The following is a 27,963-nucleotide window of genomic DNA, read 5'->3' as shown; positions in this document are numbered from 1 at the left end:
TACAAATATTCACCCTCAGTACTTATGGAAGTACTAGGTTTTGAGTCAGCGTGTGGTAACCAGAGGTGTGTGTATACATACACATATATATATATATATGTGTATGTATACACACACATAAGGTTGCAGAAACAGCCAACTTTCAGGAAGTTTATTCTGCCGTTAGTCACATCCACTTTCAATTTAAGAACATTTTCCTATTTTATATTAAGTTTCATATGTGTGTGTATAAATATATGTATATAAATGTATGTATATTGTGGTATTAGTACTTCTTCCACCACCGCTGCTGCTGCTAGAGCGACAAAAGGAAACATGAACACAAAGCTTGTTTCTTAGTATTTCTATTGGCCTGCTCAGGAGTGTACAGCACATAGAAAACAGTTTACACCACGTCAACATCTGTAAAATAGTTTAGAAACCATTTCCTACACGGTGCCTGAAATAGTTACGTATATAAAACATGACTAATAATTAGACGCATCACTTAAAAAGTACACAATGTTTTAAAGTCTTTACAAATGGGCTTTCTCTTCTTCTTCTCCTTATACAACGTGGATCTTATCAACAGGGCAGAAAAATAAAATGTAGTACACATAGAAAGCTATCGTTTGTCTCATGGCACTGTGTACACATTTATCAGAAGGAAGCCTCCGATTAGTATTTACAAAGACTCGTGTCAACGGTTAGTCACATCACGTATTATATAATACACTGTTACACTAGAAGATTCAATATGATCCAAATATTGTGCTTAAGAAGGAGAGAGGTCAAATATACGTCGCTGTAGTACACGGTTGATTTAAAGGAAGGGTTCGACATTTTAGGAAATACGCTTGTTTGCTTCCCGACAGTTAGATGAGATGATTGGCGACACTAATATCAGTCTGTTAATTATTCATAGATTTATCAGAGAAATCGATGCTGCAGAGCCAGATATATGGTGCCTGCTGCCTACATTACCCACAATGCAACTGGACTTCGACAGGAGATTCGCGTGCGATACGCTAGCAGTGGCTAATGTAGCCTGGAGTCGCTAGCCTAAAGTAGTTATTACTTCTTTCTACCTCCAAACTTTCAGATTTTATTTTTTTTCAATTTTCAAACTTTAACCGACGCTGACTCAAGTGACATCACTTGAGGTAATTTATCAGACTTAACGCTGCTAGACACTAAAAGGCCTGATAGAACTTTTATTTTTACACCTATTTTGCGTAAAGTTGGTGGAGTTAAAAGTATAAGATGACTGTCACACCGCTACGCGTTGCTAGAAACGTGTCGCAACACAAACACCTGGTTTTTCTAGTGATTCTTAGCAAAAAAGTAAAAAATGTAAATGACAAAAAGTTTGACTTTACAGGTATTTAATTACAACTATATAGAACTTAACAGCATGGCAGCAACAAGAGCTAAGAACTAGCCATTTCGCTCCCGTTTATAGACTTTGTGCTAAGCTAAGCTAACCTGCTCTGACTAGCTTCATATTCGGCGTACACACACGAGTGGTGCCGATCTTCTCATCTAACTCTCCGCCAGAAAACACGTATTTCCCAAAATGTGAACCATCGTCTTTAAAGAGGACACTATGAAACATGACCGCACAGAATAATCTGCACAACCTTTATGATTAAAATCCCTTTTCTTTAGAAGTTAAAGTTTGTTTTACTGCTGAATCTTTTAAAGTGGACAGTGCAAAACTAAGTTAGTAGAGGCTGCTGTAGTTTCCATCTGGTAGGTTTTCAACCTGTTACTTAAAAAGCCCAAAACACTACAGTAGTCCTAGTACAGACTACACACCTTTACATCAGTGCTAGCTTATGTCCTGTAGGAAAAATAAATCACTGGTTAGTGAAAGATCAGACAATAAATAACAACGTCATCATGAACTACAACGAATCCTCGAGGATATCAACCTGCGTGATGATTTATGGAAAAGTGTTCATTTAGTAGCTGCTCCGGAGCTTTTGATCGAGCTGTCATGCAAATTAACTTTAAATCTTAAATGTTACACCGACAGAGAGACAGAAGTCCTTAAAGTGCTCAGAAAAAAGTTTAAACCATAAGACCAACAATTTAAGATGCCGACGAAAGCTGCAGAGCAACTAATAAACGGACCTTTTAGTGAGATTGTTTTGTCAAACATAACATTTTTGTAAAGCCACTTCATAAAAAACTAAATATACTTTAACGAACTGATCTTTGTGTGTAAAACCTCTTTAAGTCAAGGTCCACTTACTGGCTTTTTCCCTGCAGTGAACTCCACTGAGGAGGACGGTGAGATGCAGTTGAAAGCTCTGGAAAAAAAAAATGCCCGAAACTTTGGAAGCTACAAATTTCCAAAGTCGAGACTGAACTTCACGTTAGGTTTCGCTGGTTTACCATAAATTAATATTCATGTTGATACGACAGAGTATTAGGGCCACGAAGAAGACAAATGACTCATCATTTTAACATAAAGTTACAATATTTCAATGATAGGTTGGAATATTTAAAGAAAAGTCTGAACCTTTCGAGAGTAAAGTCGTATTATTTCGAGGATAAAGTTGTCATATTTTGGAATAATGTTGTAATATTAAAAGAAGTCAAAAATAAATTCATGTTGGGAAAAAAATTTTATTATAATTTTGAGAATTAAGTCATAAAATAAAAATAAAAAAGTACATTTTCAGAATGAATTTGTAATATTTAGAGAAAAGTTGTACTAATTATAATATAATTAAATATAGTACGTAAATAGTATGTAAAAATAGTAACTGGACAGTATTTATAGACTGTCAGGAAATGATAAAACATGCACATTTAACAGACTAAACCCTGAACTATATATATACTATATACTGTATTAAACGTTTTGGTCTGATTTATGAATTAGTTATTGTTGCTTTTGTTGTTGTTGTTGTAAATATAAGGTATTTCTTGATGCCTCTTGCTCTTCTCGCGGCCCTAACACTCCGTCGCAGGTTGACAGACTGGAGGAAAGACTTTAAGACTTTAACTTTTAAACATTAAACAGTAGAGCGTCTGACATGGCAGTATATCTGTGATTGGTTTGCAGCCGTACAGGCCGGAGGAATGCGATACAGAAGACAGGAATGTCGAGTCGGAGAGGCGCTTCATTTTCCATTTTTAACTGTGCTTCATCAAGTTGCATCATTTTTTTTCCCGCTAAATAACAAATTAAAAACACTTATTGTTATTTTTATAAACGAACGATTAAAAAACGACGAGTGCAGAGGACGGGTTCCTTTTTTCGCTATAAACATCAATATTGCACCGAAGCGGCATATTTGGACGAGCGTTCTGCATTTAGAGAAAAGAGCTGCAGGGGAAAGGAGTTGGACCGGGGCGGCGGCTACCAGTGATATGCATAAATACAGTATAAAAATACAATATGGAAAAGATCTGGAGGGAGGCGAGCTGTGTTTGAGAGGAATTAAGATGCAGGTGAAGAGTTTTTTTGTTTCTTGGAGCTACTAGAAGGTCTGGTCGTCGTTGCAGGACTCCGTGGCGTGACCGAAGGCCTCGCAGATGTCGCAGTAGGGCCTCTCGTCGGCCGCGTTGCCGTGGTAGGCGGTGTGAGGCACCGAGTCGGGGCTCTGGGCCTGAGTGGGACAGTCCTCCGTGTCGTGGAGGTCGAAGCAGTCGCAGATATCGCAGAACAGACGCGGAGTCGCCTTCTTCTCCTGTTGCTTTGACACGCCTTCCACGAACCTGTGCGACAGAGGAAAGAGTGATCTGTGTGTGTGTGTGTGTGTGTGTGTGTGTGTGTGTGTGTGTGTGTGTGTGTGTGTGTGTGTGTGTGTGTGTGTGTGTGTGTGTGTGTGAGAGATACATCTTCCTCCTCTGCAGAGGAAGACCTCTGTGTGACATGTTCCTTCATCACCATGAACACACTGTAGTTTATTCTGACTCCATCCCTCATACAAACACTCACTAGAGCACCAAATGTGGATTCATCCGCCGCTGAAAATAGTCCCCAACAAATGCAATATTTCCTCGTTTGTTTGATTAAAAACTACAACGAGCAGGTTCCTGAGCCTTCTTTAACAAATGCAATCATATATTTGTGTTTTTAAATCATTAAAATCATTAATCAGAAGGAACTAAATGGCTTTGGGGCTGAGAGTCACCTTCACAGTGAAACCACCAGAAAAAAGACCAATAAAAGCCCAAGAAATTAGTACATTTGTTCAATGAAGTGTTGGAAGGGTTCATACGTTTGTGTCAAAGACAAAGGGTTTCCAGTCTTTATGCTAAGCTAAGCTAACCGTTGACTGGCTAAGCTTCATATTTAGCGTTCAGACATGAGAGAATGATAATAATCTTTTCTAATTCTCTGCATGAAAGCAAAAAAAAAACTATTCCTCAAGTGTGGTCGTTCTCGGTGTGTTGTTTTATTTGACCAGCATCCCAAAAACCAAATGTACAACTTACAACAGAAAAACAAAGAAAAGGCATCACTGTATATATTTCTATTATTTCATTATTTCTCACCCGTCCGGCCCGTCGTTGCCGTTGAACTCAGCCAGCGCGAGCTTCTTCAGTTTGATCTTCAGCTCCTCGTTCTTCCGCTGCAGGTCCACGATCACGCTGTTCAGGAAGTTGATCTGAGGGAGACGAACGGAGACACGGATCACCTTCACAGCGGGCACAGATACGGACGTGAAGGTTTGTTTTGTGAAGCGTCCTGACGGTCTGACGGTCTCACCTGCCCCTCAGCGAACTCCTTCTCCAGCCTCAGCTGCTCCAGAGCTGCCTCTCCTGCACGAGCATCAGAGGGAAAAAAACAGTTGACAAAAGAAGAAGAATCTCCAGAACGGCGTGAACGCTCCGATCCTCGTCTCCTCACCTGAGGGCGGAGCCTCCGTGTCTTCTCCCTCCGACACCTGCGTTCCCATGAGCCTTTGCTCTAGGCTGCGAACGCGGCTCCGCAGCTTAGCTTTGTCTCCCTCCAACGTCTCCACGGCCGCCTGCAGCGTCTTGGCCACGGCGTTCTCTCCTCGCAGCACAGCGATCTGCGGCGACGGATTCAAAAACGGTCAGAAAACACGGAGCCAAGTTCAAACAGAAAAGAGGAGAAAGTCACGAGCTGGTACCTCGTTCCTCAGAGTCTGCAGCTCCTGGTCTTTGTCTGAGATTAAGACTCCGGTGGATTTCTGGAGGTTTACTTCTCCCTCCGTCCCCGGATTGGAGACGGTTTCTCTGCGGACAAATGGAGCGATTCAGAGTCAACTCAAGTCAAATCATCTCTTAGAGACGTTATTCTATGTTCTCGGTGGTTCAATTGTTTGTCCACAGGGTACTTTTATTATTATTAATGCATGTAAATAGATAGTGTATATATAGTATATTTAGCTTTCCACTGTAAAACATGAGACTTTACTGGAAGATTTCAGCAGAAATACAATTTGAAGAATGAGAACCGTGCAAAAACAATGTTTTCAGTTCAACTTTACGCTCATTACGTCGTTCTGTTGATGCTGAATCGATGTATTGTGCAGCCTTGTGTGTGCACAAGATACAAACAAAAACCTGCTCAAACAAGGCTTTATAGCGCTACTAGTGGTAATAAACCCACTCGTACCTTTAATATAAATGCATGTAAATATATAACTTTATATATTTAGTTTCCGTCTGTAAAACATCCGCCTGACTTCTCTGGTAAATTGTATCCAGGTCCCAGAATAAACACAATTTAAATAGATCAATAACGCTGGATCTTTACATCAACACAGTAACACAACTGTGAGAAACCAAGAATGTAAAATAAATTCACAACAAAGACTGATCTCAGTGGATGAATGGAGCTCTGACTTTAACCACCTGCCTCCTAAATCAACCCAGCATCTCCGTCACATCCTGTTTGAGAGACGAAGCCGGTCGTTTCACTGAATCACGTCTCCCGTCTTTTCATGTTCACCTGAGAAAACTATTATTTCTGCTCCAATTATTGTGCTTCACCTCTTCGTCTCCCTCCGGCCGACACCACAGAGCCGTCAGCTGCTCCTTCACTTCATCGCTCTGATGTTAAATATCAACTTTGATCCACGACCATCACTCCCACTGTGAGATGTTTTAATCCTCTGATAACGTGCGAGACGATAAAAAATACTCTCGTTTCCAGACAAACGGATTAAAATAAGATCAAAGAAACAACGAAGAGAAGTTAAACTGTCAGGAATAAACTCTGTACTTTTTAGTACTTGTACTTCACTTGAGTATTTCTATTTAATAAGGCAAATATCATACATTTTATTTTACGTTTTTTTTTTTTCATCCATTGTTAAATATTTAACAGTATATAAAGCAGATTAAATTAACTCCACTACATCATTAAATTGATCCAATATTATATTATTAACGCGGACAGGCTGAGTACATTTTCTGTTGCGAAATGTATCGATAATGATGAAAAACGTCCTTAAATCTGCACACGTCAATTTGAAACTTTACATTTTTAAAGTGCAACTTAACTTAAAGTGACTTTCCGATCACATATCAGAGCCCGAGAGCTCATCAGAGCGCGTTGAACAGGCCGAACATGACAGAAGTAAAGAGAACACACACACACACACACATAAGGAACCCGTTTCCCGGTGTCTTACCTGGTCTTCATGTCTGGCGGTTGACTGTTGCGCTCCTCATTGTGCTGAGAGGCAAACACACACACACACACACACACACACACACACACACACACACACACAGAAATAGAAGCATTTAAATAGAAGCTAAACCCGTCTGAGCTTCAAGAGTCACAGCGGGAAGTAAATCCTCGCTGCGCCAAAACCATCAATCAATTCACCGTTTCTGACTTAAACTCTGATCTATAGCAGGCTGAAGCTAAAGGAAGTCGTTTATATGTTATATTCATAATATATACAGTATATATATATAATATTAAAAGGTCAGTACCTCGTCAAGAGACTTCTGGGAGGCCAGCTTCAGCTCCTCGCTGAGAGGAAGGAGAAAGAAGAGACATTAGACCTAAAGACAGAACAGTCTGTGAGGTATCTGAGTCACCATCGCTGCTTCAATCTGCTGTGCAGCCAGATGTGTTAGCATCTGCTAAACATGCACACAGAAGAATTAAATGACTTGGTGTGGAAAAATGAAATATGAAGTGTTCGATTTGATTATGAGCTGAGAAGTTGTGCAGCAGGTCAGATAAAGTTGCATTGCTTTGTGAAATGAAAAGAGAGAAATGCCCCCAAAGCCTTTTAATGGTTCCACTTCCATCTGCAGCAACTCGTCCAATCATTTATAAACACATTTAAAGAAACATATCCGGCATCGTTTAAGTCATCTGTAGAAAACTAAAAACGAAGACATTTGAAGATATATTCTGGCTTTTATAGACGAAACAAATCATCGATTAATTGAAGAAAATGATCGACAAATGAACCGATAATGAAAATACTAGTATATTACAGACCTAGTTTAACTTTGTATCCAATAAAAAGAGTTGCGACCATCTTTAAATGAACATATTCCTGTAGAAAGACTTTGTCTCCCTCGGTGGCGCCTTTAAAAAGAGAGACGGCAGTGTTTAGAGACACTGCAGCACTGAAACAAACAGCAGACTGCATTCATTTACATCCAGATGTTCAAGACAACAAAACATATGCCGCTGATGTCATTTAAATGATGCTATAATCACCGGAAAATTCAGTACATAGCGGCTTTAAACCTACATCAGTTTTTGGCCACATTGGGAAACTTATAAAGTCGTATTTACACATCCAGCAGGAACAGCATCGTTAGCATCGTTAGCATCGTTAGCATCCGGAGCCTGCAGACCTGATGAATCAGTGTCTTTAGTCCTTTTACCTCCGGGTTTGGTCTCCACCTCCTCCTGAGGGGACTCTGTGTCTTTAACTGCTGAACGCTCCACTATGTTCAGCATGTTTCTATGTTGTGTTTGGCTGAAAACATCTGCCTGCAGAGTCTTGTCATTCGTAACGAGTTGAGCCCTTTCACATAACAGATATTTAAATATTGATTAAAGCCGCTTTAGAGCAAACAAAGATGCTTTCTTTCAGATTTATTCAGGTCAGCTCCTTTTTCATGAGCATTTTTGAAAAGCAGTGACATCAGCTTGGACTATATTCTGAGAGTGAATGTACTCTAACGCACTTTCTATTGATATAATCCAAAGAATCAAAAGCCATCTGTTGGTCTGTATCTGCTGCTACATCGTCCCATTTTAAACATCTTAAAGGATTTAACAGCCGTAAAACCCCCACAGTGCTTTATACACTCTGCAGTGCAGTAGTGATACAGCATGAGAAATACCATCAGGACGCGATATGATAAACCCGAGCATATGATCACATGTAGACCCAGAGACTGTGTCGTCTGGGAATTTATCAACCTGGATATTTTTGGATGCTGGAACCGAAGCGATTTCTGCGGGAGAAATTGAAATTGGCTCCATGTAGGTCATTCTCAGGATTTGTGTCAAAGGAAGATGCTACGTGTGACTAATAGCTTCTCCTGGCAGCAGCTGGATGAAATGTTGATCTGCCTGCTGTGTAATTACATCGGCCATGCCTCCATCGCGTCCACGCAAACACAACAGAGGAGTTTAAAGGCATGATAGAAAAATATGTCTTATTACAAACACAAAGGAAACGTCACTGAGCGTAAACAGAAGCAGCTGGGGCTCCGCTTCTCCAATTATACTTTGGAAATGTATTCATCGTCTAGAATTTAACAGTGCATTACTGTAGTTTTACGCTCCACGTCTCTTTCATTTCTACACCAGAACAAATGATTAGTTTGTGGTCTGTTTGAACACTTTTGGTCAAGAGATTCACGTTCCTCAGAGGATGAATCCTAATATTTCCTTTAGCGCCACCATGAGGCTAACATGTTTTTAGAGAAATATCTCCACAACTTTAAGCTGGATTGCCATGAAATGTCCCTTTCAGGATGAAATGTCATAACTTTCCTTAATTCCGTAACTTTTTACCAACTCATCATGTTAGTTACTAACCCGAATCCCATCAGCCTCAGCTGTCCTTTGTGTTTACTGCTAATGAGCAGATGTTAGCATGCTAACACGCTAAACCAAGATGGTAAACATGACGCCTGCAAGCATTTTAGCATGCTAATGTTAGCATTTAGCTCAAAGCACCATTGTGTGAAAGTGCAGCCTGTCGACTCTTGGTTTGACAGCATCATTTGTAAGTGAAGAATCATTCTGACTGTGAAATAAAGGCTTTATAAACACGGCAAAACAAATATTAATTAATATTAAATATTTTTGGGGACATTAACAGCTGATTTTAACAGACAAACCAAACAGGATTTGACCTCCAGTGACACCAAAAACAACATAAAACACACATCTGAGCTGTTCACAGCTGCTCTCTGAGACGCCACAAAGGTCACATTGATTCCACACACACACACACACACACACACACACACACACACACACACACACACACACACTCTCTCTGATGTCACAATGAGAGCAGCCGCCATGTTGGAGCCAGGCGGTCCTAGGAGGAGAGACGGAGCGATTACATAACAGCCGCAGACTGAGGAAGGATGGAGGAACACATTGTTGAGAGGAGAACGGATGTTTAACACGACTCCTCTTTGTACAGAGCTTTAAACTAAATACATTGGGCATTCGGAGAGACGCAGACGCTCCTTCTGTTTCACCGAAACTAAAGATATGTGTTGACATCTCCATCTGCTGCTCCTCCTCCAGGACGCTACATGTAGTGATGACTATAATTCAGCCAATTAGATCCATCTGGAGGTTTGACGTCACAGCTCGGGGCTCTGATGACTCAGGGGAGGTGTGGCGGGACGATGTAAAGACACCACATACATGTACACACACACACACACACACACACACACACACACACACACACACGGTCTAGAAACAGGCCTCGACATCCGGCCGGAGATCCACCAAAGACACAACAAAGTCAAATAAAAACATGCTGTTGGAGTATTTTTACCTCCCATCAAAAACTGTTTCAGCTCAGCGATCAGTCAAAGCTCTGCCGCCAATTAAAATGTTAATGAATTTGTTTCTATGCCAACACAGCCATGAAAGGCGTCGGTAATACATCGAGCTGTTCACAGACGTCTTAAAGGACATTTCGCAAAAAAACGCTGTTTGACGAGTGTGAACGCATTTTGTTTTCATTCATTTTCTCTCCATCAAAGCTCTCGAGTCGTGTCTTCCATCACACAGAGCACACATAAGGGCCGTGTGGTGCTTTGCTCCGTGCATCATGCACAGATGGAAGGAGCGGCACAAACAGGACAGAGGTTCAGAGTGAAATCATGCCTCACGTGTCGGGCTGGATATCAGTGAATATACGAGACTGTGGTGACAATTGAAGCAATGAAGAAGAAAAAAAGGTATCAAATGAAGTGTCGGTGTCAGTATCACTTTAAGGGCGCTGCTGTCATTCGTTGAGGTTTAACCAGCTACTTCAGAACCTTTGTGACGTCAATCTGCTGCAACTTTGGTGATTTTACTCACAAAGCAAACTCAATACTCTGAGCAAAAGCGCTGCGATAATGCAGAATATATGAAAAGAGAAGGAAAAGCACATCCCAAAATCTCAAAAACTACACACATGCATTTAAAGTCTCTATGATTTGTAGTTAAAGATCTAAAAATGAAGGATGTACAACATTTGGAAGCCATTTCACACAAGAGTGTATCGCGCATTGTGCTCCACCATCATATCCATAAACACACAATAGCAGCCTTCGGCTAATTATGGGCTTTACGCAACGATTTATGGCTTATTTTCAAGTGGAAGCATCTACAGATGGAGACACTTTAATGACACATTTGACAGTTCAGTGATAGTTCTTTCCTCGTAAACGCAGGACAGATTCCCCACACCAGTGTGTGTGTGTGTGTGTGTGTGTGTGGTCACCTTTACAGGAGACACACAAGCCAACACACTAGTACTCACATTTCCTTGCAGAGGACTCCGATTCGCTGGTTCTCTGAGCTGCTCCGCTCCTTCGACAGACTGAGCTCCTCCTGGTATTTGGAGTTCTGCTGCTTTAAAGCCTCAAGCTGAAGAGGAACACACACACACACACACACACACACACACACACACACACACACACACACACACACACACACACACACACACACACACACACACACACACACACACACACACACACACACACACACACACACACACACACACACAGGAGGTTTAAGTTTTCTCTTTTGCTTTGAAAGTATTCACAGCTATAATATTGTTGCACTGGATTTGTTGCTCCAGGGGAGGTTTGGGAGAGTTGAACATCTTGCTAGTGAGCGATTATAATCCCATCCGGTATGTTTTGATGTACTTTTATTACAAGTATGCAGAATTCTCTATGAGCAGTTCCTGTTTGCAGCGTAGCATTGGATGTACAGACCACCATCACTGGATGACTTTGATGCTGAAGATGATTCTCACAGTTTGGAAGCGTCTTCTTTTTCTAGGATTTCTATGCGTTTGTTTGCGACATTAGAGAATCACACTGAATGAAATCAACATGTTTCATGAGTTTGACCTCAAACGTCTTCTGTTCTGGTCCAAAAGCAGTTACAAAACCCAAAGACATTACATTTTGTTGTATAAGATAAAGAGAGGCAGGACATCTTCATGTTACTAAAGCTTTGTTGCTTAAACATTTCTTTAAACAATTCTCATCAATCATCAGAATAATTGTCTACTGAGGCAAACCCGAAGTTTAGGGGTTAAAACTCGACGATGACCCAGAAGGTTCCTGGTTCGAGTCCAATCAGAGACCCTTTGTTCCATCTCACTCTCTATACTGTCTGTAATAAAGAACAAACATGTTTCCCCTTCAGCTCTACTGTTCACCATGAACATACATTCAACATCAGATCCCATTGAACCGCGTTCACATCAGAGGAAGAGCTGCAGTCAGTTCTGGGTCACCGAGAGTGAAACTGCAGTTAATTCCTAAAAACAACACGACACATTGAAGTGTTTTTGGTGAGTCAGCAAAGAGCAGAATGAATCCACGTGAAACTAAAAATAAAAAGCTCCAAAGACATCACGTCCTTCAGCTTCTCCTCGTGCAAACTTTTGAGTTTCTCGTTCGATTCATTCAGATACAAAAGAAAATCATCGAATGGACACGTGCAGCGCTGCGATCTCAGCCGTGTTAAAATAGCATGTCGTCAATAACGAATTACTTTCAAATCAATGCATTTGTTGCAGCTTCAGATGAACTGAAATAAAAACTCATGAACGGTTTCACGCTGTCAGCCGCCTGCTGCGTGTTGCTGTTTGCAGCCGTGTCTTCGGGTGTCTTTGCACGCGAGTTTCTGACTTTTTAGCACCTCAGAAATGATCTACAGCTCCGAGGGGAGATCTAGTCTGCAGACATAAACAACACACACACACACACACACACACACACACACACACACACACACACACACACACACACATGCAGAATGTAAACATTATCTGCTCGGGTCACAAGCGCAACATACATCACAAAATCTCACATCAAACACCAATAAAAATCATTTACGAGCGCTAATTAGAGACAAATGAACAGCATCTCTTCCTGCTGAGAGATTCAGTAAGACGCACTTTAATCCGCCGCACTGATCAGCTTCACGTCCTGCTTTAAACAGAAACAGTCCTACCTGGTAGCGAGGAGGCGAGTAGATGTTGGTGGAGTAACCCTGATGCAGAGCGGCTACGTCCATGCCTGCACCGCTCACCACCGCCGGATGTTAAAGCAATGTTCACCTGTTTAACAGCAGCAGTGATGTCGCTATGCACACCCCCCCCCCCCCTCCTCCTCTCTCTACAGCATCACACACACACACACACACACGGACTAAAACACTAAAACAAGCTGAGCATCAATAAACCATCAGCTCTCATCCCCCGCCGAGCTCGGCTGAGAGGGAAATGGAGAGCGTGTCGCCTCTCTCTCTCTGTCACACACACACACACACACACACACACACACACACACACACAGTTGGAGCACTTCCATTATGTAACTCAGACCAGAATAAGCTCCTCCCAGACCCCCCCCCCCCCCCATCCATCCATGCTTTCTGCTGCTCACAGTCTTGTTTCCTCACTTTCCTTCCATTCAGTGTTTAACATGAATCACAGGAAATACAGACAGAAACAACCAGCCATCCACGCTGTAGTCTCTGATACTGTATATGTGATCTAATACATGTCGTAGTGATGTAGCGGCTGTACACAGACAATCTAACTCGGGCTGCAAACAAACAATTATTTTCATTCATCGATTAATCGCTTGGTGGAAAAAAAAGTCAAAGAAATAGTGAAAACAGACGGAGAGGACCAGAAAATAACCACAGCATGTGAAGGACGCGTTTATTCTGCCTCGTTTCTAAATAATAAAATAAAATAAATCAGTTTACTATGAAAGAAGACGGAGAAATCCAGCTAATTACCACAGCTGAGGAGCTGAACAAGCACATTTTGGGCTCTTTTGCTTAAAGAATGACACAAACAAGAGGCGTCCTTGTGGTTTAAGGGAAGACGACAATAAACGTCTCCAGCTCGAGTCCTTCATGTCGTCTCTGAACTGTTTGACTGATGCGTTTGAACATAAATGACCTAACTGGGGCTGAAAACTAATTATTTTCATTATCGATCAATTATTCTGTCAATTATTTTCCAGATTGATCATTTCATCAGATTTATTCACACAGCTTCTTTATGTTCCGTCTCTATCTGCCAGTCAACTCCAAACATATATATTTATATATATACACTATTATAGAAGACGAAGAAAAGCAGCAAATCATCACAATTGAAGTGCTGTAAACAGACGTTTTTCTTGCATCTCACTCGTTCTCATTTCCTCGTCATCATCAGCGTCTAACAAAGGCTTCAAAAATGATACAAATGAATAACAATGATATTAATAAAACCGATGTGTGACAGCACAAGACAAGAGGCCGACCTCAAGTCAACCGTTCACTAACTGAAGCAATGTTGTGTCCAGCCACACACACACACACACACACACACACACACACACACACATTACATCACAACCTACAGCGACACGGCTGAGCGGAGAGAAGAAGCAGATGTGAGCGTCTCTGTTGAATAAATCACAACGTGAGAATAAACTCTTGTTCTCTTCAGCGAAGCTGCAGAAACTGTTTTTGTCATGTTCTTCTGTTGTTCATTTTAACCTTTAAATACAGCGTCGAGTACCGCGAGCTGATGCTGCAGCGGTGAAACACGGTGCGTGAGAAACGTTAACGTCGTGGGAGGACCGACGTACACACACATCTAAAAACAGAGAGCGCGTTTACGTTCAGTCTCTCATCTGGAGCTCACAAACAGCTGCTGAATGCAGGAGAACCAGAGGAGCACAGAGGGAACGGTCTGAGCAACAGCTCGGAGAACAAGAATATGTGAGAAATCCAGAGAATTCCAAAGCCAGAAATCCTGTAAGGAAATGCTTTAACAGTCCGTCTGTCTGCTACGAACGTCTAGACGCCAAGTAATTACAGTAATTATAATAAAGTATAATGACTTTTCTCCTTTATTTCGTGGGTCTTCTTGTGAAACGAGTCACTTTAAAGGCTTTAAAGAGTCGCCCGGAGCCTCGTTATGAAACAGCAACACGGTGACTTCAGGCCTTCTGCTCACCTTCGTCTCCAGCGTCTGATTCTCATTGGTCAGCTTCTCCAGCGAGGACGACGTCCTCTCAGACTTTGCAGTAGCCTGGAAAAAAAACATCAAAGACATTTATACTCCACACGGTGTGAGCAGCTCACTCAATACGTGTTAAAGGATCTTCTCTCAACTCTTTTGGGGATTATTTCAGTATGTTGTAGACATCTTATCGCGCTGACAGTAAAGCAGTTAACAACAAATAAACTGACTTATCTCCAGAATTATCCACTTTTTTCATATTTGTAGCAGTTTTTAATTCATGTAACATCAGTTTAAAGCTGTATTAACAGATTTCTGGCCACTTGGGGGCAGCAGAAACAAGCCGGAAACACAACATTACAATATCAGCTTCATAAGGTGATGAAATGCTTATTTCCACATCCAGAAAGCAACAATATTCAGATATCTGTCTCTTTAGCTGCTAAAAGCTGCTCTATGTTCAGCAGCTAGTCTCTGTGTCTGTAGAGAACAGCGGCTTTGTCCAGATGTTATCTCTGAAAACATCTGTCTGCTGCTGCAGGAAACAACGCTCGTGAGAGCATTAAAATAAATCAAAACAGTAAAGTTGCAGTGAGTAAAAAGAAAACAATGAGCTGAAAGATGCTACGACGCTACGTTAAGCTAAGGGGAGCTATAGTCGGGTGATTGTGTGAGAGAACGACCTCCTCCCTCATATAATTATATCAATTAGATAAGCATCAAATAAGAGGATAATTAAGATTCTCTGTTACACAATAACACAAAACATCACAATCACTCTCACATTCTACTGAAGCTCAAGTCACAAAAAGACATGAGCACTTAAGAAAACAGCGTTGCTATAAATAGACATCAGAGGTCATTAAAATGTCTAAAAAAGGAAGCTGAGTCAGCCTGAAGCTCGCTCAGCCGCTTCACTTTCACTTCCATTTGCAACGAGTCCCGTGAAGCGAGAGCAGAACGCTTTAACGCACAAGTTTCTACTGAAGAATATTAAAGTAGAGAAACTCGGTTTCACCACTTTATTCACGTCCCCAAAATCACACCCGAGCTCATCTAATAAACATTACAATCGAGTTTATTTAGTGTTTATATGTGAATATTTATGTTCATCAATGATACATTTAAACAAAAACGGTACTTTAAAACATGACGCAACATTCTTAGTGAGGGGAAAGTACATTTACTGAAGTACTGTACTTAAGTCAGGTACTTGTACTTTACCGAAGTATTTCCGATTTTTGCCTTTATACTTCTACTTCACTACATCTCAGAGGGAAATACTGTGTTTTTTACACCACTTTAGTCAGTTGATGCATTTAATGACTCATTGATTTACAGATTAACACAAAATATTATCAACAAATATATAATAAAACCTTCACAGCAGTATATAAAGTCAAAATGAGCTCCACACATTAATGCATCAATAATTACAATACAATAAATATTATGGGTTTATTCTGCATGAGAAGTACTTTTACTATGATGCTAATACTTCTGTACATTTACTTAAGTTTTAAATGCAGGACTTTACCGTGTAACAGAGTATTTCTACAGTCATTCATACTTTTACGCAAGTTTTTTGTGATGATGAAACAGTATTTGAACACATCGTGACGACAAACAGCCACAGCTGGTCGACTCTGTAAAACTGTAACGCTTGAATTAACCAAAGAAGAAGACTAGTGCGTTGAAGACAGATGAGAATGTGTGCACGTGTGCGTTAGTAATGTTTTAACTTCACGATAGTCGGCTGTAGAGTGGGAGCACACTGGAGGAATGTTTAATGAGGATTATCAGAAGGAAAGGCTACTCCAACGTTTTCAGTTGTGTCCTTTTCAGCGAAACCGAGATTTAACACAAAACGATGTGTCGAAACCCGTCGACAGCCGGGAGCAGACTGAGCTGTCGTGGTGAGAATCAGCACAACAACACACTGATTCATCGCCTGCTCGCTGTGTTTGTGCAGCGTCTCCCCGACTGTGACTTCAACTGTATTCAGACACATTCAGGCTGAACAACAACAAGGAGACCGGACACATGAAGATGTTACGCAACACTGATGCTTTAACGTGTGTTGTACCAGCATCATCTGTCGCGTTGTATTACTACACACACACACACACACACACACACACACACACACACACACACACACACACACACACACACACACACACACACACACACACACACACACACACACACACACACACACACACACACACACACACACACTGACTACATGCAGTGGTGGAAGAAGTACGACAGTGGGAAGTGCAGTAAAACGTTCCCTGTTAGTGTTTTATTATTAAATCTGGTGTTTATGGATTCATATCACTGCTGCATTAATGTGTATGTTGCATTTTAACTCCTTTAATGTAGGTCTTGACTGCATGAATGACTTCATGCAAACCCGACTTCATGCAAACCCGACTTCATGTAAACCCAACTTCACGTAAACCCGACTTCACGTAAACCCGACTTCATGTAAACGTACCTGCAGCAGCTCTTTCTCTCGGCTCCGATTCTCCTCTTTCAGCGATTGGACGTCTTTCTTTGACTGCTCAACACTCTGCTCCCGCTCTGACAGGAAACAGGAGGACAACACATCATTAATCATCTTAAATAAGGCGACACACTTTCTAAATGAGCACGAGAGTCCGCTGAGACGCTTCCGATGCGTTTACCTTGCATGGTCTTCGCCGTCCTCCTGCTCTCCTCCTCGGCCGTCTCCAGCGTTTGTCTCTGAAACGGAGAAACGTCGGCGTGACTGCGAGCTAATCACTCTCACAGGAACATTCTTGTTCATTGAGCTAATAATGACCGGGCCCAGAAAACATGCGAGGTCTGTGGATAGAATAACCCTCTTAATGAGGACGCTTTCACGATGCCCTCGAGCTGAACACCTCACAGGGGAAAACAATTAGACAAATAAGGCAAAGCTACAGTTACAGATCGGACCCTCGCAGACGTAAAGTTCCCACAGAAATGGTTTTGAATGAACCCTTAAAGTCACTTTTCAGATCTCACTTCTAGAGCTGAAACATTGATGATTCATTGATAAACAGAACATTTATCAACTATTTTTCCTTCTGAAGTTCGCTGTCCTAGCTGCACAATGTTGGAAGATGTGCAGAGATTTCCAGCTTTTAGCTTCAGTGTTGTATGAACATCATGTATGAAGCCACATAATGAGGTGCATGTTTAAGATCCTTATTTTAAAAACAAGTAAAACGTGCAAAAATGACAAAGCCAACTGTGGAAAGGAGGCGCAGTTCCATGCACCTGTTTTTATTCTTATTATTTAATTTGTGCATAAAATAACCTGAGAGGGAAAGAAAGGTTTTACACTTGGCTGAACACACAAAACCTAAACAAGTATTTTTGTTGCCTTTTTGTTTCAGTTTGTTCGTCATTTTAAGCCAAACCTTGATGTTCTTTTTATTAAACCCAACAAAGTAGTTTTGTAACGTTTTTGGTTTTGTTTGCAACGTTAAACGCGTTTCAAACGGTTTAAAACTGTAATCAATGAGAAACTATGTTGTCCCTCGATACAGGATTGAGGATGCAGTGATGTCATTCTGTGGGCGACACGGTCGCATATTTTCAGACCACAAGAAGCTCAGCAGGAATAAATACGGACATCACACAGGACTCCAAACGGCAGCATGTTAAGAACTCCCTAAATCCAATACTTTAACAGTTGAAGCTGTAGATTCATCATCTGCGTCGTCCTCTTTTTGAACGGATCTTTATCTCGTCTGTTTATTTGTGATCATTATGTACGTCGTGAGTTTCCTCCTTTCTTACCAGGCTGGTTAGCTGCTGCTCCAGCGAGTTCTGATCCTGCTGCACAGACTGAAGCTCTTTCTGTTTGCTCTCCACGTCGACACTCAGCTCGCTGATCTGTTTGAGGACACACGGTACAGGACGTACAGCATCCGAGCAGAGCCATAAATTATGCATCATCATCACAGTAGCTTTAACAAACCACACATACAAAAGGTGCACACGTCTATTTACACTAGGGACTAAAAGCAGGCTTGTAAATAGAGATTACACCGACTCCAATGATGCATCATCCATTATCTAAGAGGGTGGCGTCACCTTCTTCTCCTGAGACTGAGCCTGGGCCTTCAGGCTGCTGATCTGTTGCTGGGACAGAGACGCGGCGTCCTCCTTCTGCAGGGACGCCCGGAGCCGGAGCTGGAGGTCGGCCACCTCCCTCTCCAGCTCCATGATCCTGGAGCGCTCCGACACCGTGGCCACCTGCACGGGAGAGCGTAGGAAGGGAGACGTGAGGGCAGAGAGGAGGCGACCGGGGCGCTGACAGAGGAGAGCAGACGTAGAAACGGTAGATCTGGGCTGTGTAGACTTTAAGCTGATTATATCCGAGATTCCACTGGTTCAAAATGACTAAAAGTTAAGTTTTCAGCCACAGTGGTGTATGTTGAGTCACTGTGAATATCACTGGGCTCTGACGAACAATTTAATTATTTTTCATTCATCGTTTATGTCTAAAATACATGAAGAAATAGTGAAGAATTGCCGTTAAATTTCCCAGAAGCCAAGCGGACATTTTCACTTTGCTTGTTTAGTCAAACCAACAAAAACATAAGTTGATAAAATATGAGTAAATTCTAATAGTTGGACTGTTGAACAATGTAAAGCACTTTATTTTGAAGGGTGCTGTATGAATAAACTTTATTATCAAAGTCAATAAACTGACATACGTTTAGCCCTAAAAAGAGAGAATAAAATGTACTTATTTGATATAAATATTCAAATATTTTATTACCTTACTGAAGTAATTATACAATTACTTAGTTATTCACTTATATTTCCTGTTATCGCGGAGAAGTCGGTCTAAATGATATAATTAAGCATTTAGGACGACGTTAAGAGCCTTCATAACATGACACAGAATTAGAGTTTTTAGTGGTAAAGTTTGGATGTTTAAGTAAACCAAATATAGTAAATATAGTTTAAAGTAAACGTTAAACTAAAGGACACCACTGTATCTGGACAGAAACAGACAAACACTTGAATTATTCAGACTGAATTTCGAGCAATAAGATTCTGAAAACAACTATTTTTGTGTGGATTTAAAACGTGCAGAAATAAATCCTGAATCTGATCCTGTAAACCTCATATCGTCCGTCTAATATGGAAACAGGCTAAAATAAACCCCACTTGTATTTAATGGAGACAGAAGAAAAGGTTCTGAATCAAAGCTCTGAGCTTCTGGTTAAAGAATAAAGGACGGCGGCGTTTCACATTTTTCTTATCGTCAACAATCCCATGAAAAAACAAAACCAGCAGCTAATGTGTCGTGTGTGTGTTTCTACAGCCTGATAAATAAAATCTGCTGCCACAAACACTCACTACAGCAAGAAAAGTAAAAACACGTTAGTTTTAACACTAAGTTTAAACTTTATCTATTGCGGTTCGTTTGTTTGAGGAGGAGCTGCAGAACCTCGACTTCCTGAGTACTTTCATGTTATTTGCATAAAGCAAAAGTATCAAAATATCGGATCAGATTCACGGTTCATAGATGACGAACGATCCTCAAGCCCTAAATTCTAAATTAGTTTAATGTTAAAAGAGAAATCAATATCGTTTATAACTCCTTTATTACTATGTTAGAATTGCAAAGACAGTATTGCCTATTATGATTTGTTCTGGACTCGGTCTAGAATTAGTCTCGACTCCCTTTGGACTCGGACTTGACGGTGACCTGGTCTTGGTCTTGACCCTGATTAAAAAGACAAACCAACACATTTGTTGGTTTTGGTCGTTTCATGGGACAGAAGAAATCAGAAAAATGACGTCCGGCATCTTTAAAAGCACAAGCGTTTCCAGATTCATGCACACATGCGTCATCGTCAGTGCGATAGATCCGGTTATTAGGAAAAGCTCGAGGCCGATGAGATGTTAAAGCTATGAGGGGAGCAACTTGAGATAAATCTGATCATTTGCATAATGTTTGCACGCTGTCGCTTCCTTCAATATATTCTGTGTCATGATTATTCAAACCCGGTTGGGGGGGGGGGGGGGGGGGGGGGGGCCCCGCTGTGGGGCTGGGGGACTGCCAGCATTACCCTAGTGTCCTCTAAATCCCTCTGGAGTTTCTCAGCTTTGGTCTTTTCAAAGAGCAGGCTCTGCTCGAGCTCCTTTATGTGGGCATGCTCCAGTCTGGTCTGCGTCTGTTAGTAAGAGAAGAGCAGGAAGAGAAAGGAGAACAACACCAACCAGCAACACTGACATGCCAGCTGTGCGAGCCACGGACACAGAGAAGACTTTAAAAAGAGAAGGTTCGGTCAGTAAGAAAGCAACCGACGGGTCCGGTTACATCAGTCGGTCGTGAACAAAGGGAAGAATCTGAACGTCAGGAGGTCATTACTTCAAATCATCTCATTCCGACTCTGATTCCTCACTTTTATTTGCTCTTATTCCAGAACTTAAAAAGGAGGTCAAATTCGGGCGCTAATTTCCTCTGAAGAGTGAGGAAGATGCAGACGAGAGAGGAAGATGAGAGCGCGTGAAGAGGACCGAAGGAGCGAGACGGAAAACAGCTTTCAAGAACAGACGAGTGGATGAAGAGATGACGGGCGGGACGGTCGGGCGGAAGAGTCTGAGAGTGAATCGAGCATGAATGAATAAACGAGAGAGGAGCGGGAAGAAAGACGCAAATGAATGATTCAACGACGTGCAGGAAAAGGACCTGAGACAGAATGATTGATGGGATCATCAGTGCTCAGAGGAAAAATGCAAAGCAGACGTTCAGCAATTTAGTTCCACTTCAAATATGAACGGGGCAAGAAAAGAACTAAAGAAATCAAACTCAGGTGATGATTAGAAACCAGAGCGGCTCACGGTTCACGTTAGCACTGACTGGATTCAATAAGTGTTAAAGGGACAGGAGTGATGTTTAGAAGTGCGTTTGTAGGAGGTTCTTCTCCAGATAAAGACAAATATTGACTAGAGTCTAGTGTTTTTAAGAGAGCATAGATAACATCTTACGGTGAGGTAAAGAGGTGAAAACATTCTAAATATAACGTTCACTTCAACTGACAGAGATTCTTTTATTTGTCTAGAATACGTCCACAGCAGAACATTACTTTGCTCCATCTACTGCAGTGAACCTCACACAAACACACTCTAAACATCACGAACAGTCGCTTTAAAGTAAAATACGTTTTTTTCAACTTTCCATCCAGTTTGTCAATAATTCACATGAATTTCATGAATAAATCCAGCCTGAGAAGAGGGAGATAGATATCTGGAGTGAGTGAGAGAATGATGTTTAATTGAGAATCAGATTATATAACCAAATGTTACCTCCAGGTCTCCTCTGGTGATGCAGGCCTCCTCCACACTAAACTGCAGATCTTCCACTTTTCTAGTCATACGGAGACAAAGCACAGAGTGTCTTTGAACACGTCAGACAGTCAGCGATACATAAAAACAACATCAGGCCCGTTGGTCTCCATAAACAGCGTGGCGTCGCAGGCCTCACCGCTTCTCCTCCTCCAGCTGGTTGAGCAGCTCCACTTTGTCCCGATCGGCTGCCTCCACCAGCGAACGCAGCTGATCCAACTTTGCCTCCATCTCCACCGCGTACTGTGGACACACAGAACGACGTTCATCACTGTGACCTCACACGAGATCCAATCGCAGACATTTAGACCGCAGTTTTCCTGAAGACGATAACTTTAAAATGTTGTTTCGAATCTATTTTCAGTCTCAAATGTCTGACCTGATCCCGTCCTTTCCTCAGTATCACCAGCTCCTGCTGCACCTCTCCCGCGTGGCTCGTAGCCTTGGCCACCTCGCACCTCTCCAGGTCTTGCTCCGCCAGCAGCTGCTCGATGTGCTGCTGCTTCTCCTTCAGGGCCTCCTGCAGCGCCGTGGTGCCGGAGATCTTACGGGCGTAGCGAGCGGACGTCTCCGTCAGCTGCAAAGATAAAATGAAGGGAAATAACTCCAGATACACAACTTTAGACTCGCAGGACGGTTTTGGGGGGGATGCGTTTGCATGAGCGGCGAACATGAACCTCTGCACAGAGTCTTACCAGTCCTGCTCGGCTGGGTTTGCCGCTGATGGAGGAGGTGGCGGAGCTGAGCGAGCTGATGGAGGAAGCGCTGGGGCTCCTCTTGAGGGCGGACATCCTCCGCGAGCTCTTGGCCTTGGTCGGCGTGGTGCACGGGAAGCCGATACGCGTCACCTTGTGGGCCGGCGCGAACAGACCGTACCGGGACATGCACTGGAAGTATCTGAGAGGAAAACCGGGTCAGGCACCAAACCGGACCCTCAGCACCGACGGGTGACTTTTCTTTACAGGTTGTAAGTGTTAAAACAGACTCTATGTCTTTACCTGGTCCCTGCGACGGCGCCATCATTCTTCCCAAGTGGTTCATCCAGTTCCACTCCACACCAGCCTCCCTTTGCAAAGTCTGTCTCTCCCAGAAACCGCACGACTCCTGCCTTGTTACCACCGACCTACGCACAGGAAAACATGTCAAAACCATTTTCATTTACCGTGTTCTTTGTTTCTATATTTACAGAGGCTTACAGAGTCCAAGATGCAGGCGGGTCACAGCACACAGGTGACGGGCAAACACAACTCCATGAAGTAGAAAACAAAGACAACGGACAAAAGAGAAGGGGAGCAGAGAGACGAAACACACAAGGAGAAGAGGAAGGCAACGAGGGACAGGTGAACCTCATGAAGGGGAAACACACACGAGGAGAGGACCTTCAAACTAAAACAGGAAACACACTATCATGAAAACACTTGGACCATGACAGAAAGACTTCCAGCTCTGCGGGGAGGAATTCTTTCTTCTTTACACACCAAAAGCTAAAGCTAGTGATTAAATCTCACAGATGTGCACGATGTCATGATCAGATGTTGAAATTAGCAAGTTTGTGCAGTCAAGAGTTTGCTGAATAGGACTCGAACAAACTTCTTTTAGCATTAGAAGACAAATAAATGACTTTATACTCTTACCAGCACGCGGTCTCCCAGCCTCAGCTCCCTCCTCTTCTTCATGGACTCCGTGTCTGAGACGTTAGACACCGACTCGCTGGATGTGAGCATTCGGTTCAGTGCAGCGCTCGTCTTAATGCCGGTGCCCTGAGCTGAACGACGAAAAAAACGCCTTTACGTGACCGAGGAACAAACAGTGAATAAGCATGTTGTCAGTGATGAATCGGTTGTTACCAGTTGAGGTGGAGCCAGCAGGTGCGGCCTCGCTTGTCACGGGGGCCTCTGGTGCAGGACTGGCCTGCCCCCCGTTCGCCTCCGTCTCTGGCAGCGCGGTCTTGGACAGCTTCGAGGGCCGCGTGAATATCCCCCTCCCGTCCTCACACTGGAAGTAGCGGACGCCCGACACCGACCCGTCGTTCTTCCCGATGGGCTCGTCCAGCACGATGCCCGCCCACTGCCCGGGGGCGAACTGCGTGCCCCCGATGAACTGCACTTGGCCGGGCTTGTTGCCGTTGACCCAGACCCTCTCGCCGACCTGGAAGTCCACGCTTCCATCCTGGGTCGGGGAGGTCACTCTGCCGGGGGATTTCTCCAGAGGAACTGACTTTGGAGCGCCTGCGATCACAATCAATGCTTTATTTATTTAATGAAAGGTGTGTTTTTGTTGCTTTGTTTACCTGGAACGTTTGCTGCCATGGTTGTTGTCATGGCACTTAAACTATGGGATGAAATACTAGTCCACTAATACTTCCTCCCTTAATGTAACGCGAGTAAACGCTTTCTTACCGGAGGACGGAGACGTCTTCGACGGCACCCCGGATGGACGGACTATCTTGCTCGGGGGTTTGAGCCCGCTGACCTTGCCCGGTGTACTCATGGCTCCCTGTTTGTCCATCGGCAGGGTTGGGGATCAAGGTGGGGGTCTAGGCCTTCCCCACCACCCCATAAAGTCCCAATGTGATGGAAGGCAGCTGGACATCAAAGAAAAAACTCCATTAAATCATTTCAAAATCAAACATTTTTGGTGGAATAGTAGAAGCATATAAGTCGTGTTTCGCTGCCATCTCTGTCCATTGTTTGTCACACATATTCAGTCATGCTTCGTAATGTAGCTGTAAGCAGAACATCTAATAAATAAAACTTCTATGGAGCAAACATGGATGTTGTGAAAAAGAATCGTGTGAATTTGATTGTTTCTGTCACTTTCAGATGTTCACTTCTAAAGCAAGCGTCCTCACGTTTATCTTCATCAGGCAACTAATGATTGTTTTCATCGATTATTAAGCTGCTCTTTCCTGATTCATTATTAATTGTTTAGACTGTAAAACTTCAGAAAATAGTACAAAAATATCACTCGCGATCACAATCTGCATACTGTTCAAAACCCAACGATATTCAAGATATAAAAATATAAAAGTGAGATACAGATCAATATTTTGCACCTTTTGTTTAAACTACAGTAGAGATACTTTTCATTTTAAAAACAAATATATTTACTTAAAACCTGTGAATTTACATAAAAAAACAAAACAAATCAATGAATAAAAAATCTACTTTGATTCAGTAAAAGAGAAGGAAATACTTGTTAAACCACGTACTCCACATTTAACTACAACAGTATCTGTGTGAGAGCCGCTGCACATATTAAACGGTTTATTACCGAGCTGTTGTAATAAACGTGAAGCTGACGCCTCTTCTCTAAATGCCATAAAAGACAAAACGTCTGAGCAGATAAAGTGACGCTGATCTTCATTCCCGTCTCGCGCACTGTGGAGGTGTTTGGCCGCCATGTTTTTCATAAAGCACACGGTTCACTCTGAGTGCAACTAGGTCACGACAGATATTGTGTTTCACGCGGTAAAGGCGCGCGTGAAACATTTAGTGCTCCGAGCAAAGAGAAGGATCCTTTTATATCCAGGGTCAAAACCCAGCGCCTACATTACCCACAATGCAACCCGGTCACCCACAGCTTGGACGTAGATTTTGTGAGCAGAGTACAGAGATCACTTCTTTCTGTTTTCTTTCATTTTACAACCTGTAGAGTTCAGCCACAAATGATGTAACAGCCAAAAAAAACGCAAATACAACTTTGTGAACAGACTTTGAAGCGTCCAGTGTTCCCCTCTAAGATAAAGTATATTAAACTTTGTCTACAGCAGCTCAGATATTCTTTGAGAATGTTAACTTGTCTCTCCTGAGGTTTTGATTACCTTTCGATTACCTTTAGGGAGAAGCTGCTTGTAAATTGTGAGCCCGTCGGTTTGAGGTTAATTGCATTAATTAAAAGCACATCATCATCTGACAGGATGAGGGCCTTAAGGTGGGTCCTGCTTCGTCATTTGTCCCGTTTCTTTGTTCATAATTCCTAAATGTATTTGTGTTTTATCAAAGTATGAATAACAGGAGAACAATAGTGACCTACAGCCCACGTTTGTGCCTCTACGTTCGAGTCACAGAGTCTGTAACACTACTCAACAGGAAAAGTAGTTCATAGAACGTAAAGGCAGTTGAGTTTTATGAATCATGGGTTCATGGCTTCTCTCCAGATTTTATATTACCGATGTATTTATATCTTTTATCTCTTCAGGGATGTGCAATATTTTACATATCTTTTACATAACCTTTTTACTGTCTTTGGTGTAACACTGTACTGTCTTGTTTTAAGCTGAACTACTGCCCAAGCAAAATGTCCCCTTGTGGACAATAAAGTTTATTTTAGAGAAGTAATAAGTAATCTAATTTTACAGTTTTTCATCCACTTCCTGTACAGTGAAAACCACGTATCTCCAGATGAGTCGACGTTGAATGTTTGTGATAAACTGAAGGATGAAGTGTTCCTTTATGTGTTGATCTTGAATGTTTGTGATAAACTGAAGGATGAAGTGTTCCTTTATGAGTTGATGTTGAATGTTTGTGATAAACTGAAGGATGAAGTGTTCCTTTATGTTTTGATCTTGAATGTTTGTGATAAACTGAAGGATGAAGTGTTTCTTTATGAGTTGATGTTGAATGTTTGTGATAAACTGAAGGATGAAGTGTTTCCTTTATGTGTTGATCTTGAATGTTTGTGATAAACTGAAGGATGAAGTGTTCCTTTATGAGTTGATGTTGAATGTTTGTGATAAACTGAAGGATGAAGTGTTTCCTTTATGTGTTGATCTTGAATGTTTGTGATAAACTGAAGGATGAAGTGTTCCTTTATGTGTTGATGTACATACACAACATACACATTAATGCAGCAGAAACAGTTGAAGTACAGTTTGTTGGTACTGACTTTCTCTTTAGGTTTTGAAGGCAGGACTACTTGTTGTAGAGTACTCTCGTGTGGTAATACTCAGTAAAGTATCTGAATACTTCTTCCACCACTGACAGTGCAGCAGGTGCCCAACCCTAATATGTAACTTAGCCGGAATTTTCTCAGATTTCCATCCAACAAAAACATGCTTTATGGTCTTCATTTGTCTTTGTGCATATGATAAGACTCAACAGTTTATGGAAGGGTTGCAGTGTTTCAGGCTAATCTCAATGCAAATGCGCAGGCAACACGAGATGCCTCGTCTGCTGTAACATTACCTCAATAAGCTGCAACCAGACCAAAACAAGCACACCCAGAGCTGTCAAATCCACATCCTGTATCTCAGGCTCACCACGTATTAATCTTTAGCCTCACACAATCAGACAGCAGCCATTAAATAGTACCAATCATAGCCGCAGCTTTGTGAATATGCCCAATAGATGATGATGCTGGCCCGTGTTGTTGTTGTGTCTGGGATGAGCTCATTCTACTCTATGCAAACATGTACGCCCTTCTAATGGCGACATTAAAGCGACATGAAAGCGGACATGTGTGTGAAGCTTACTTGGTCTCTGTCGTTGAGCTGAGACTCAGTGGAGGACGTCGTGGCTGAAGTGCAGAGTCTCTTTTAAACCGTTATCTAGTTGCATGTTTTTTTTTCTTCCTGCGGCTCTTCCTTCTCCCAGCCCAGCCCCAGCATGACGTCACCTCTGGGACTAACGCTGCCTTCACGGACCAAGCTCTGAGCTCGGACATCCGAGGATCAAGATATTAGAAAATACGATTTCGGGGGAAAAGACTCGGAACACAGTGGACAACGGCACAAACAGATTAAAAGGTCTTTATCCACCAGTAAAAGAATCTGATTAAAAAATCAATATGACTAAAAGAAAAAGATCCTGCATGTTATTTTACTTTGTATAAAATAATGATTTATTACAAAACAAAGTAGTGACTTAGTAGAGCAAAGCAT

At 42.1% G+C, this 27,963-nt stretch overlaps 1 protein-coding gene across 2 annotated transcripts; it reads right to left on the bottom strand.

The window, feature by feature from the left end:
• Positions 1-289: 289 nt before the first annotated feature.
• Positions 290-27,677, bottom strand: clip1b (CAP-GLY domain containing linker protein 1b). 2 transcript variants are annotated; one of them, XM_079179426.1, is made up of 23 exons: positions 27,556-27,677; positions 24,482-24,666; positions 23,930-24,310; positions 23,717-23,847; positions 23,081-23,205; positions 22,778-22,979; positions 22,462-22,659; positions 22,222-22,325; positions 22,044-22,104; positions 20,804-20,908; positions 18,810-18,971; positions 18,513-18,608; positions 17,390-17,447; positions 17,200-17,285; positions 14,691-14,765; positions 10,962-11,068; positions 6,916-6,955; positions 6,606-6,649; positions 5,097-5,202; positions 4,850-5,015; positions 4,709-4,761; positions 4,495-4,607; positions 290-3,711 (listed from the first exon to the last, which is right to left on the bottom strand). In XM_079179426.1, the coding sequence occupies exons 2-23, from the start codon at positions 24,588-24,590 to the stop codon at positions 3,474-3,476; spliced, it is 2,760 nt and encodes a 919-aa protein (XP_079035552.1). In that variant the 5' UTR covers positions 24,591-24,666; positions 27,556-27,677; the 3' UTR covers positions 290-3,473. The 2 variants fall into 2 exon arrangements, with proteins under 2 accessions (XP_079035552.1, XP_079035553.1); XM_079179427.1 differs by lacking the exon at positions 20,804-20,908.
• Positions 27,678-27,963: the final 286 nt, after the last annotated feature.

The sequence above is a fragment of the Pholis gunnellus genome, assembly GCF_910591455.1.
Source record: "Pholis gunnellus genome assembly, chromosome: 18".
NCBI lineage: Eukaryota > Metazoa > Chordata > Actinopteri > Perciformes > Pholidae > Pholis > Pholis gunnellus.
This window is presented reverse-complemented; position numbering and strand designations above follow the sequence as displayed.